This window comes from Lycorma delicatula, chromosome 9 (genome assembly GCF_047948215.1).
Source record: "Lycorma delicatula isolate Av1 chromosome 9, ASM4794821v1, whole genome shotgun sequence".
Taxonomy (NCBI): domain Eukaryota; kingdom Metazoa; phylum Arthropoda; class Insecta; order Hemiptera; family Fulgoridae; genus Lycorma; species Lycorma delicatula.
In genome coordinates, this window is record NC_134463.1 from 29,814,306 (window position 1) to 29,828,564 (window position 14,259).

At 29.1% G+C, this 14,259-nt stretch overlaps 1 protein-coding gene across 7 annotated transcripts in view; it reads right to left on the minus strand.

The window, feature by feature from the left end:
* LOC142329899 ((E3-independent) E2 ubiquitin-conjugating enzyme UBE2O) overlaps positions 1-14,259 on the minus strand; it is a 123,913-nt gene that overhangs the window by 33,994 nt on the left and 75,660 nt on the right. For 6 of the 7 annotated variants that reach the window (XM_075374818.1, XM_075374820.1, XM_075374819.1 and 3 more), the window contains 4 exons: positions 11,295-11,458; positions 8,037-8,298; positions 4,201-4,402; positions 2,215-2,321 (listed from right to left, as the gene is read on the minus strand). In XM_075374818.1, the coding sequence (XP_075230933.1) occupies positions 2,215-2,321; positions 4,201-4,402; positions 8,037-8,298; positions 11,295-11,458 (735 nt within the window). The remainder of the gene's footprint in view (positions 1-2,214; positions 2,322-4,200; positions 4,403-8,036; positions 8,299-11,294; positions 11,459-14,259) is intronic. The other variant, XM_075374822.1, reaches the window with a different exon arrangement.

The following is a 14,259-nucleotide window of genomic DNA, read 5'->3' on the forward strand; positions in this document are numbered from 1 at the left end:
CTGTATAAATAGATTAAAAACAATTTCTAATAGTTTTTGCTGGCTAAGCAATCAGTAATGCTGCTAAATACTAGTGGTGTCAAATGTTGATATAAACTGCAATATTCACTTCTAAATGCTGAAACTGAATGATAGCATTTTAGATTTCTGATACAGAATAATTTGCAGCAGCCATGTTAACAATTATAAAATTTTATTAAAAAATTATGACTTTTGCAGTTCTTTCTTCAATACATTCACGTTTGGAATTACATTAAAACTGCTTTATTTAATTTTTCCATAATTAATTTCAGCAAGCATCACATGTACATTAAGAAACTAGATCCTCAAGGGACAAAAAAATGCACACAATAGAAAATAAACTCTTTGAGAAGCATACTGAGGAAACAAAGACAATATAAAAAATGAATATATAAGGGATTTTGTATGGGTATGAAAAGAATGCTTCAGACTTTGTTAAGACAGACTGAAATGATGGGGGCATGAAAGAAGAATGCAAGATGGGAAGCAACCTTTGATAAAATTTGAGAACAAAGAGAAAGGCAGTAAACACACAGACAGACAGGAGAAATGACAATGTGATGAAGAAAACTAGATAAAAAGGATAACCGAAGGTGCAAGGTAGATGACCCAGCTCAGGGAAGCCAAACTGGAAAACAGGAACACATAAATGAATTCAAAGATATAAGTATTTATTTATATTTTCTAATGAACAATAACTTCTGCTATTTTCTCTTGAAGTTTGTCACTTTTTAAATTATTAGGGTTATTAAATTTAAAATAAATTTATTTACATTCATTACAATTAAACTATTAAGCACTTAATAAAATCTGTTTACTCCATCAAATAATAACTCTGAATGTACGTTAAAATATAACTAGTTTAAAAAAAAATTAAATTTTGTTATTCCAGCTGGTAGTACTCTACTGATATAGCTATTATTCAATTGTTGTTGCTCATTTTTATACCTGTACTGATACTGATGGCAAATAACTTCATATAACAAGAAAGAGATTTTATAGTATGGAGTAGATAGAAAAACAGTATGATTACTGCTGTCCCCTTGGAGATTTCCTAATTCTGCAAAATTAATTTTATATGATTTGTTGCCTTACAATTTTTCTTTAAATCCAACCCACCTGAACCACCTCAATTTGTCAATTGATAATCATTAAATTTTATAAAATGGAACAAACATTTTTTGGGGAAAATGTGAAATTCAGAGTTTAAATACAATCACAAATAATTAAGTGCAGAAGGACCTTTAAAAGCTTCTTCTAATGTGTATTAAACAAATAAAAATAAACTCTTCCCGTAGTTATCAAAACCAACTTTAAGCCTACTCCATAATTGTGATATTTTACACATCTGATGACAACTGGATCATTTAGTTACAGTTAAAAAGTTTTTACAATCAATACTCAAGTCCAGTTTGTTTTGTACCAGCATTCATGTGAAATAATGACTACAAATAGTGAACAGTAATGTTCTGAATTAATGGGTTTCTGGTAAGAATTCTTTTAAACTTAGTTTTACCTAATATTCAAATCTTTTAAACCAAAATTGTATAAAATGAGTGAACTGCTAATTCAGCAGCTTAACTGGTCTACCTAACTCTTTTATCTGGCAAAAAATTGATTAACAATTTATTTTAAACATTGATATAATACTCTCCACTTCTTCTATTTATCTATTCTATCCTCCTCTCATAAAGTTTTCTGAAATTTTTTTTTGAGAGGGTAATTATGGCCTTGATTTACACATAAAAAATGTGTAAACTTACACAGCTCTTTCAATCTTATTGATGATAAATGAAAAAAAAAAAATGTTAACTTAGTATTTAATTATAAATAAGTAATATATTTAAGTATTAAGTAATTAATAATATTTAAGTAAAAAAGTAAAACTTTACATAAAATTATGTCATATCAAAATTGGGATACCTTCATTTAAAATATTTGTTTTTATAAGTATGAAACAGAATTTTCTACCTAATTTGAGAATTTGGTACTGAGCATGGGAATAATCAAATATTCTCAAAATAGTAAAAAAATTGTATTTTCTGTGACATCTTTACCAAATCTAGTGTTAAAGAAATATTTATGCTTAACTTCAATGTTGTATTTTTAAATGCATATATCTGCATAAGAGTAAATATTTTTAAGACAACAAATATCATAAAACAATTAAACCATTACTGATAAGCAAATTACCATCAACATGAATCTCTTTAAATGTGTTGGGGGTTGTAGGTGATAATGGATGTGAAGCATTGTACCTCTCTGAAACTTCCAGCCATGAAGTAAGACGAGCACAAAATCTAAATGAAATTAAAAGAAATTAGTTGAATAAATAATCAAAAGTACTTCATTACAATATTAAAATTATACGAAAACCCACAACAGCACATTATTTTTTTGATAATTCTGAAGGAAGGCCCCTGGTTAAAACAAACAGTATACAGGTCATGTCCTCTGCTGTTTTGTCGTGATAATATATCATGACAACAAATATATCCACATTAATAATACAAAACATAGATTGCATAATAAACTTACACAACTTTTATTTACTAGTAGTTACACACTGAACATGCCTAATTAAATAGATTATTTCATAATAAAGATGTCACCAAAAAAATGGTAAAAATTTCCAGGAAATCAAACTAATGATAAATAGAATTAAAATTCTTGTTGCTGACAATTGTTCAAGTTAGATGTGGCCAGATGTAACTAATGTAATGATGGCAAATGATAATATAATGATTGTGGAAGGGCCATGAGTGTTGAAGCCACAAGCTTACCTTGGTCAATTGTCCTGTACAGGGTGCCTGTATGGGAGAGAGTTCTCACAAAAATAATAAATGCAAGCAAGATCATGGAACTGCAACAATAGCTACTACTCCTGAGCGAGTACATCATATCAGGGGATGTTCGTTGGTATTCCGTCTTTAGAGCTACTAGCCAGGAAGAGGACAAATTGAACATGGACAAATAGCAGTAATTAGTAGGAAGTAATGCTGGATTCAAGACACAAAAGGGATGGTGGGTCTTATTAAAATACATATAGATTCCAGTATTCCTTGATGGTGGAAGAGGGGTTTTAATCAGCGTAAGAGCCAAACACTTCCTGTTGTGCGGATAATTAATATCTGATAACTGATTTCCCCTCCTCCAACAGAAAAACTTAACTTGTGCAGATTCTTATATAATTTTTTGTTACAAAAATAATATAAAGAACTTATGGATTCGGTTCTAATGACTTTATTTTGTAAAAAAAAAACTTACAAACTTATGATTGAGTATCTGTTATTCCCATAACTCCATATTCTTCATTTCATGTTTGCTACCAAAAAATAAAATATTGCTTACACCTTTGCTTCAACTGTATTCCAAAGTAATAGTGGTATCAATAGTGGGCAGTCCAGAGAACGACCCTGATACAGTAACAGTCTAAACTTGTCAGAACCGTGTAGACAGGCTAGAATTCACTACAAGATAAAAGCAAACAGCATTTCCAAGGTACGCAATATTGAGCCAATGAGTATGACACATCAAATATATCAACTGCCAATTAGTAATCCTATTTCCTACTATTTCTATTGCATTTCTTAAAACATAAGAACAAGCCATCTCTGAACATCTCCATAATATTATGTAACCCTACAGAAACATCTAAGTAAGTTTTATTTAATCAGGGCCACAGGAAAAACTGAGCTTCTTTGGCTAATAAGCTAAAAAAAATCAATCAGTAGACACTACTGCTAAGTAGAAACTTATGGTTATTACCAGATGTAGTTGATAATTCATCTCACTTTTCCATACTGCTGGCCAGTAACATTCTGAACAGCAAACCACGAACTGTCTGATGATGAGCAGATAAACAACTGCTACATCATACAAATACATTTTAAAATGAAAAATAGTAGAGCATTTAAAAACATTAAGAGTGTTTAAGCCAAACAGAACATATCTTAGAGAATAAAAAGTAATTAATACAAAAAAATATTTTTTTTTTGTTTTTAGTAAATGTTTTATGAAATATGCACAAAATTTTCAAAATTACAACTGTGGATTTACTTTAACATACACTTACATACTAATTATTTAGTAAATCCAAAATTATTTAAAAACTTAATTTTTATTAAAAAAAAAAAAAAAAAACTAGGGAATAAAGCATTAATAATATATATCACTTACTTTTGAGCATTCTTTGAAAAGTGTTCTGTTATGTGCTCTTTAAATATAAGTGGAGGGTTCAAGATGAGTTTTGTCATCGACTGAACAAGTTTAAGGATGACCATCTCATTGTACATTCTAGAATTTTCACGTCCCTGCTGACTACCTTTCTGTTTTTCATACCCAGCTTCATTAAAGTATGGTTCACTTACCAAAATTAGACCTTTAATAAAAATAAAAAAATGATAAGTAATTAATTAGATTATTCAAAGTCAGAAGTAAAACAAGAGAAGAAAATAAAGCAAGTTTCCTTATAATATTTATCAATTACACAAGCCTGCAAAAAATTTGGGTTGTGGAATATTTTTTAACTTTTGATAATTGATTACTATGTATATTTTAGTGCTGAATTCCAAAATAACCATTTTTGTAAATCACAAATTTAAAAATATGAGATTTTGAAAAATTGCGAAAAATTTTTTTACATTTTTTTTTATAAAAAATTAATGTAATATATTCACTTTTTTTGGCTTATACTATGCATTCTTATATCTAACAGTTGAGTAGTCAGAAGAGGAGGGAGGGAGATGGAAGATGATGAGAAGGTGGGAGAGCTTGGCCGGCAGGTTGTGTCAAGACTTAACAAGATGTAACATGTTTATTGGCAGCTATCTACACCACTCATGCACCGTCCAACTACTGTTTCAACCATCAGTGTGCGTAAATCAAGTTTTTTCCATCTTCCATGACCATATGCATTTTTGTATGTGGAAAATATATTTTCAGGCCATAAAACAAACTTTTCATTTTCAAAGTGGTTTCAAGAGGCTGCAAAAATTCTGAAGATTCTTTTTGTTACATTAATGGTGGAAAGGCAAAAAAGAAATATAACAACTTTCATTTGACAAGTGTACCTCACATATTTCAAAGTGAAAATAGGAGATCAATACAAAACTTGGGCACCCCCACTACGTTTGCTGCACATGAGTTGAAAGGACTTAAGATAGAATCAAAGGGTGAACAAGAAGCATTTAGAGATTTAGAGTTCCAATGATGTGGCGAGAGCCATGAAAACATACCAATGAGTTTGACTGGTGTTCACGGTTTTTATCCAAATACGCCATCTGCTTTATAACCAGTTGCTCGTGGTCCAAACGTACCAATGCCAATTCCAACAGAAAGTTTACCTGAAGTAGATGGTTCCACAAGTGATTTAAATGAAGATAATATCAAGGCGTACAAATCCGGGGAGAGCTGTGCACCAGAGCTTTATTCACAGTCCGAACTAAATAACTTGGTTCGAGACTTACATCTGACCAAAGAAAATTCAGAACTGCTTAGTAGGCTTAAAGAGAAGAACCTTCTAGCAGTTGACATCTCATTTTCCTGATTCAGGTACAGAGGAAAGGATTTTCTTCCTATTTTTCAGAAGAAGGAGAATTAGTTTTCTGTACTGATGTATATGGATTTTTGATTCAATTTAAGATTCTATACGAAAGTACTGATTGGAGACTGTTCATAGATTTGCCCAAAAGTTGTCCTTCACAATGGGAATATGTAACCGTCAATACTCATCGGAGATTCCATCCATTTAAAAGTTATGATAATTTGGAATTCGTTTTCAATAAAATTAAATATGACAGACAATCACAAGTGGATTACGTGCAGCGATCTCAAAATAATATGGATGCTCCTAGGACAGCAAGGAGGATACAGAAACTTTCCTTGTTTTTTGTGTGAATGGGATAGCAGTGATGGAGAAAATCATTGGATAAGGAAAAATGGTCAAAAAGAGCTTTATTAGAACCTGCAACAAAAATACGCTTCAAAAAGCTATCATAGATCCTAATAAAGTTCTCCTTCCACCTCTGCATATCAAGTAAGGCTTGATTAAGCAATTAATCAAAGCCTTATCAAAAGAAGTAAATGTTTTTTACATTTGTGACAAATTTTCATTCTTATCAATCGCCAAACTAAAAGTGGGTGTCTTTACTAGTCCTGACATTAGGAAAAACTTCTCAAAGATGGTAATAATGTTGAGAAACAAATGGAAGTGAAGAAAAAGAAGCCTGAGGAGCCTTTAAAGACATAGTAACCAAGTTTCTGGGGAATAAGAAGGATCTGAACTTCAAATCAATCATTAAGAACATGCTGCAGAAATACAAAAATTTAGGCTGTTCCAGGAGCTTGAAAGTTCACTTCCTAAATTCACTATTGTGGACTATTTTCCTGAATATCTGTATGCCGTGAAGAGATGGGTGAGAGATTTCATCAGGACATGAAAGAAATGGAAAGGAGGTATCAACAAAAATGGACTACTATGATGGTGGACGATTATTGCAGGATGTTACACAGAGATGAACCCTATAGAGAACATGGAAGGAAAAGCGCGAAGCAGAGCCGTCAAAAGAAACTTTGACATATGGAATAAAATTGTAGGTACTTTAATACATTATTTGTCATTAAGGGTTGATGAAGAGGGAGGGAAAGTGTTTCCAAAGGCATGACATACCTCATAAAAATTAAATAAATTAATTTAAAAATGCACTGTAATAGAAATTAGGCTTATTTTGTGCCAATTTTTATTAGAAATTAAGGAGTCAATGACCCCCCCTTCCACCCACCTCTTCAGATCACTCAACTGTTTAGGTATAAGAATGCAGAGTATACGCCAAAAAAGTAAATATATTATTTTATTATAAAGAAAAACTTTTTACAAATTTTTAAATTTGCGAACAATCCTGACATGATGGAAAAAATGAAGTTGATTTTCAGATTCCGCACTAAAAAAGACAGACAAAAGAAAACCATTACAGGATTTGTAACATAGGTTTTAGGTGAGAATGCTTAGTGAACCATTTCTATGATTGTAACAGATAAAACATAAAACAGAAATGTGTTGAATAACTTGTTAAAAGTATTTACACTTTATAATACAACTTATTAACATTAACAAATAACTAAATCAAACTATGATTTTTTGGCATCTCCAGCTGCTTGTAATGCCAATTCACTTTACCAATTATGATCATCCCTGTTTGGCTGCTAATACTTCTCAGTGATGTGTTGGATGTAGTACAATCTTGTCCTTGGCAAATGTTGATAACATTTTACAAACTTATATATATCTAAAGAAACTGATAACTCTATATGAGAGCAATGAGGTCTTCATAAAATCTTGTTGAATAATTTTTTAAATATAATAGTTATTTACAGCAAACAACTTAGAATATATAAAGTATAACTACTGAAAAAAAAAACTTCATAATAACAAAAACTTCCAGAGATTCCAGGGTTAAAATATACATTTAATTCTCTTGGTTCCATATCTATCAAAGTACACTCTGGAATGTTTCAATCATACTTAAAAACCAGCTTCAAAAGATCACTGAAATTTAACACTGTTTGCAGCAGATTTTATAAACACTGGCATTCATTTTATTAGTGGATAATGACCATAGTTATTTTAAATACCTATTGAAAACAACTGATATGTTACAAGAATGTAATCTACTTTTAGTTTCAAAAGATTTAACAAATATTAAATACTTTATTAACATCATGAAAAATAAATTTCTTAACAAAATAGTATAAAAAGGAGGAATTCTTAATTTCCAAAGAAAATAAACTTCAGAGCTAATACAAATTTTAATTAGCTGTAATTTTTTTTTTTCATAGTATCAAAAAAGAATTTCATATGCCTGAAGACAAAATTTTACAATAGTGTAAATAGGAGTATAAATTTTGCAGCTTTAAAGAGTATTTTACCAAAACATTAGGAAAACAACAATACCACTAATAATTGTTATTAAATTTAACTCAAGGTGAAATAAATAATAAAATTAAAAACATATTACCTTGAATGGATACAATAACCTGCATAAGATTAGAAGTTAGAGTCCATACTTCAGTACCTTTACCGCTCCAAGTACCTAATAAAGAAACACAAACTTTCCCATCCTCATACAGATTTGGATTAAGACGGTCACTACAATAAGATATATAATGACACAATGGTGGTGCCTTAGGATAATCTGCAGATAACTGAAAATCAAAGAAAAATAAACCATCTTCATATGGCGTCTTTTCTGGACCACGAATCATCACAGAATATAGATCCTGTAACAAAATGACCTACAATTAGTAATTTACAATAAAGTGAGTATACAATAAGGTGACAATGCATCACTGTTTAAAATTAACTAACACAATTAAACTGCTTACATTAAAATACATAATCGTGAATTATTTAAAATTGTAAATTAATGTCTCAGTTCAATTACTGGTTTGGGCCTAGAATTTTTAAACCAGAATTTTATCTTAATATTTACGTAAAATTAAACCTTAAAATATCATAAAAAAAGATGATTTTTTGAAGTAATCTTATTTGAATCATGAAAGATATTCCATATTTCATTATCTATTAAATCAGTACATGAGAGAACATGTACACAATCATTAATTTTACTTATTTAATTTTACTCATAAGCAAGTTATTTTATATTAAGTGAATTTTAATATTTTTAAATTTCTTAAATCTTGTTGATTTAATTTTACTGAAAAACAGTTATGGTAATTATTTCGAAAGTCAAAAGTCAATATATTTTGGTGCATTCAAAAGTCAATAATTTTGGAATATTTCATGAAAGAAACATGCGTGCAACCTTGGAGCGTATCTTGAAGTTTGAAGTACCTTGGTTGCAGTTGATGTATCTTGGAGTATGAAGTATGCAATTTTGGAGCATGGTGATCATGTTATTAATAATCTTTTTTCAGTAGAGAAAAAATTGTCGCTCTACTGCTGTTTTTAAATTTTACAATCTTTTTGTTGTAATAATGATGAATTTCTTTACTTTTTCTTAATATAGGAGAACAGAATCATAGTCAATTATGACACAAACAATAGCATTAAAATAACTATATAGTATATAAAAATAACTATAAAAGTATAGCATATTTAATTATATAGTAATTTTAGTGTTAAAATAACTATATATTTTAATACTATTAAATATATAAGTATACACTTTTATAATGGAAACGACTCATATATAGTATCAAAGAAAGTATTAATATGATGTCCTTCAACTAAGTTACATATACCTCATAAGTTACACAGTACCCTCACCAAATGTTTTGTAATTCAGTACTGCACAAGTGTAATATATATTATTTTCAGTTTAAATAATTCCTTACTGAATATAATTATTGTCCAATTTAATATTTAAGGTTAATTAGACGAGGTTAGGGAGCAAAGTGAGCGTTAGGTTGTGTTTGCTGATATTGTATAGAGTTAATGTTTAATCCTCACATTAATGTTTCGTTAGGATCTATCAACTGAAAACAGTCTACAAAAATTTCAATGAAGTATATTTAAGAAGAATAATTCAATATAGATAATATGAAAAAAAAAGAATGTAAACACAAAAGTATTGATGCTAATTCAAAACATTACCTGGTTGCGGAATATATAATTTTTTAATTTTTAAAAACTAAAACTACTACAACTTTCAAAACTAGAAAACTACAATATTGACACTTTTTTTAATATATTTACAATCAGCACAGTAACACAACATTACTGCCAAGATTGTTGACTTTGAGTGAGCATCACCTTTCTAAATAATTACCAATTATTTTAAATGTTCACTATCAGTTTATCTGAAAATAAAAAATAAATTTGAAGGATAAATATATTTTAAAGTATTTAAAACATAAGTATTTCAAATATTCATAATATTTTTTTCATTAGCAAATATCAAGAAAGTTACTTATAAAAATAAAAAAATAAACATCAGTGTTCAACAACAATACAGCATGCTTAACACATTATTTTCAATTTGCTGTAGCAGTAAAGTGAATATTTAAAAAATAATCTATCCTAAATACAATAATTATTAAAAAACAGAAAACCTGATTGTACTAATTATAAACATTTACTTAGAATGAAAAACGAACAAAAAATAGTTAATTTCTTTTTTTTCTTACAGGCCTTTTTCAGGATACATGTTAATCAGCAATGTGAAATCTAGCATTACTACTACTAAATTTTATGTTGTATTCAGGTGCCTGTTGGTCTTAAAGTGGTGGCCATTAAATTCACTATCTTATACATCCTACACAGGCACCAGACTACAATATAAAATGAAGAAGTAATATTAAATTTCACATTGCTGACTAACTTGCTGCATCCTGAAAAAATACCTGTAAGAAAAGAAAAAAACTTTTTAACTATTTTTTGTTCGTTTTTTATAATTATTGTATGCACATAGGTACAATTAATAGTCAGGTTTTTTAAATAATTATTTTATTTAGCGCTTTTTGCTCAGTACATTTTTTGTTTACATTTAGAGAACGATGAATTTTTTTAAAAAATCAAGAGAAAACAAAGTTCTGTTCAGTGTTCTATTCGGTAATTAGTACAATCTACAGAAACCGTACTTTAGTAAATGGACTGTAACATTTTAGATATTTTTTATTAATTTATTGCAATCACTTTATAATTCTGTTTAATCACTTTATTATTGCATATTATAATCTAAATAGATTCTTAAAAACTCTGAAGAGGATGAACTCCTATTTCTCCTTCAGATTATTTGAGAATTTTTTGCTCCTTTTATATATCTATGGATTTTTTGCTTCTTGTATTCATTTATCATAATAATGTGCGGTTTCCAACAAAATGCCCTTGAATCATAAGGTTTTGTGACCACACAGTTCAATATGTGGTCAAAATTTTCTGTTCTCTTCATTGGTGGGGCCAAAAATAGGTCATTCCATTTAAAAAAAAAGTGTTAACCTTGAAATAATAGTCAAGATCAAGTTGAAGGTTAAACCCAAGGTTACCATTAGGTGTCTCCCTCCAATCTGAGTAACTTTTGTTTAGGTAATTTATTTGTATTGTTCGTAGTTTACAAGAAAATCGCCTGGAGCGATTTAAAATGAAACACCTATATATATAAATTAAATTATATATAACTCTATAACATATACAAAATTTTTAATTTTCTATCTTATAACAGTGATCAAAATATCAACTGTACATCTGGTTGCAAAATTACAGAAAAAAACACTGATCACAAAAATAAATTATACAAAATCACATTGATACTAACCATTCTATCCTCAAAACCTTTAACCCAAATTCCTTGGGGAAGTGATGTTCTAAGAAGTTTTATTTCATTGCGTACAGTCTTAAAAAATGTCTTTTGGTCTGTTGGTTGAAACATGGTTAACTTAAACCTATGGCTATTGGGAGCAGTGTCCAATATAGAAAAGCCTAAAAACAAAAGATAAATCAATCCTTGAAACATCTACATATTAGTAATTATCCTAATTAAAAAAATTACCTTAAATGTCCATGTTAATTTATTACTTTACAAAACATTTTTGGAGAAAATATTTTATTTGTCAGAGAAAGATCCACTTGCAAACCAGAATAACATTTCCATAATTTTTTTTTTTCTTAGGTACCGAGATAAACATTCTTGTCAACTTAATCTTGCACAGATTTTTCTTTAAATTAAGGCAATTACTTTAAAACAATTGTTTTTAAAACATATATTTTAGCTAACTTTAGTAATTTACAGAAATTACTTTATTAAACATTGTTTTGGCTCTTAGCTTTTATCCTTACTTCACACTTTACTATTTCCAGGATGCTACACCATAAGATATTCTGCATCTTATAATCTGCAGAAGCAGATTATAAGAAAAGCAGATTATAAGAAGATGCAGTTTAAAATCTTACCTAATACCTTGCTTATTATATATATATATATATATATATTTTTTTTTTTTTTACCCCAACCACCTGGCTGAGAAGGACTAACAGATATAGTAAGAAATACTAACAGATATACTAACAGATGATACTTTAAACACAATACTCATATTAGAAAAATCCAATTTAAATAATTTATCACACAGCAGTTATGTATCCTTTTCTGGACAATCTCAAACAGGCAAGAAAATATTACAAATCACTCATACATGATCTTAAGTACAAGTATACCTAGTGATTTATGCCAGAAGAAATCATCTGGTAAAATGAAATGATTCATTAACGTAAGTTCCTCTTAAGTTAGCACAAAAAATAAATAAATAAATAAAAAACTATGTATTTCATTAATGTTATTCAACAAAACAAAATTTGCTGTAAATTATTTGAATAATAATTGTCAGTAATGTTAAAAAAAATCTAGGTACTTACGTATTAACGCCACCGCAGCTACAGCTTTTAAAAACATAGTAGTCAATCAGATTTCGGTGGAAAATGGCCCGATATAGAGTTTAACATAGATTCAAAACAGTCTCTTTATTAGTTTTAAGAAATGGTTATTTTATAAATATAATTTAACCAAACTTAACCTACGCTCACTTCACTCACTAACCTTGACTAATTAACAGGAGTGTTTTGATTATTTAAATAATAAATAATTGCAATAATTACTGAATTTATTAAATAAATACTCAAAAAATTAGGGTGTTAATTAGTCAAGGTTTGCGAGCGAAGCGAGCGTAGGTTATGTTTGGCTAAATTATTTTTATAAAATAAATAAATGTAAATAACCGTTTATTAAAATTAATAAAGAGACTGTTCATTTTCCACCGAAATCCGATTGACTACTTTGATTTTAAATAAAGCTGTAGCTGCAGTGGCGTTAATACGTAAGTACCAAAATCTACATAATTTGTTATATTGAAAAGAGCAATAAAATTTAAATCAATTAAAAAATGTTTACTATAACAAGCATGTACTTGTATGCTATGAATATTAATATTTTCATACCATACATTAATTATTCTCATCCATTATCATATATTTAAAATATTTATGATATAATATATCATATTTAAAAATAATTTTTTATATATATATAGAGAGAGAATGCATAAACAAAGATAATACATAAAAAATAAAAAACCGTAAAGACACACTGAAATCAACAAAAGAAGAATTTAACAAAACATAGTTTTGATCAGACTACCACAAAACCTTCAAAAAATACAAATTCCCAACCGTAATGAAGGATAAAAACTGTAATCTGGCCCATAAAATAAAGACAATCCCTACTAAAAATTCTAAGTCACGTTGCACTACAACCCAAATTAATAAATATTATGATAAAACTGATCACCCTCATAAATATCAAGTCAAAAGTGAAATACAGAGGCAAATTCTCAGAACCATTTGTAATTCATCAGAACAGGACTGTACCAAGGCTATGGACTCTCACCGCAACTATTCAACTGTGCTCTGGAAATGGCAGTGAAGGAATGGCTCAGAAAATGTCCCCAAAAATAAAAACAGGCTGAAAAATCAAAACAAGCTGCATTGATTTCACTGACGACTTGGCACTGCTAGCAAACAATGTTGACGAAGTCAAAACACAGATATTAGAACTTAAAACATTGCAAATAAAAACTGGCCTAAAAATATAATTTGAAAAGACAAAAATTATGTCCCAATTAAAAAAACAATTAAAAAAGTAAATATAACCCAAAATAAAAGTAAAATAAAATAGTAACCCAATTTAAATACCTCAGAAAAATAATAAACAACCTAAATGAAAAAAACTTCAATCCAAACAAGAACAAAATTAGCTAAAGCACAAAAGTTAACCTGGTACACCTACAGTAAAAATCTCTATCTATAAACACAAAATTAACATACTATAACACAATTATAAAACCAGTCACATGTGCAGCAGAAACACTTTTCAATGTTAGCAGAAATCTTTTCAATCTTTGTTGGTCTTGAAAAATACCAACAAACTACAGAAAATCAAAAGAATTGGAAGAATCTACCTCACAAAAAGTTCCAGAAAGATAGGCAGTAGTGGATCAAACCCAACCAAGTCGTGTACCAAGAGTTAGAAACCATCACTGAAACCATGCGTAAGAGGAGACTAGCATTCTTTGGACACACTGTGAAGATGTAAGATTCGAGACTTCTGAAAACAGCTGGTACAGTACAATCTCAACTCAAATAAACTCCAAGACAGGAAGCAGAAGGATCAGAAGAAATTGGCCTTACACCACAAACAAGATAAAGTGAGACAAAAAAATCAAGGACAA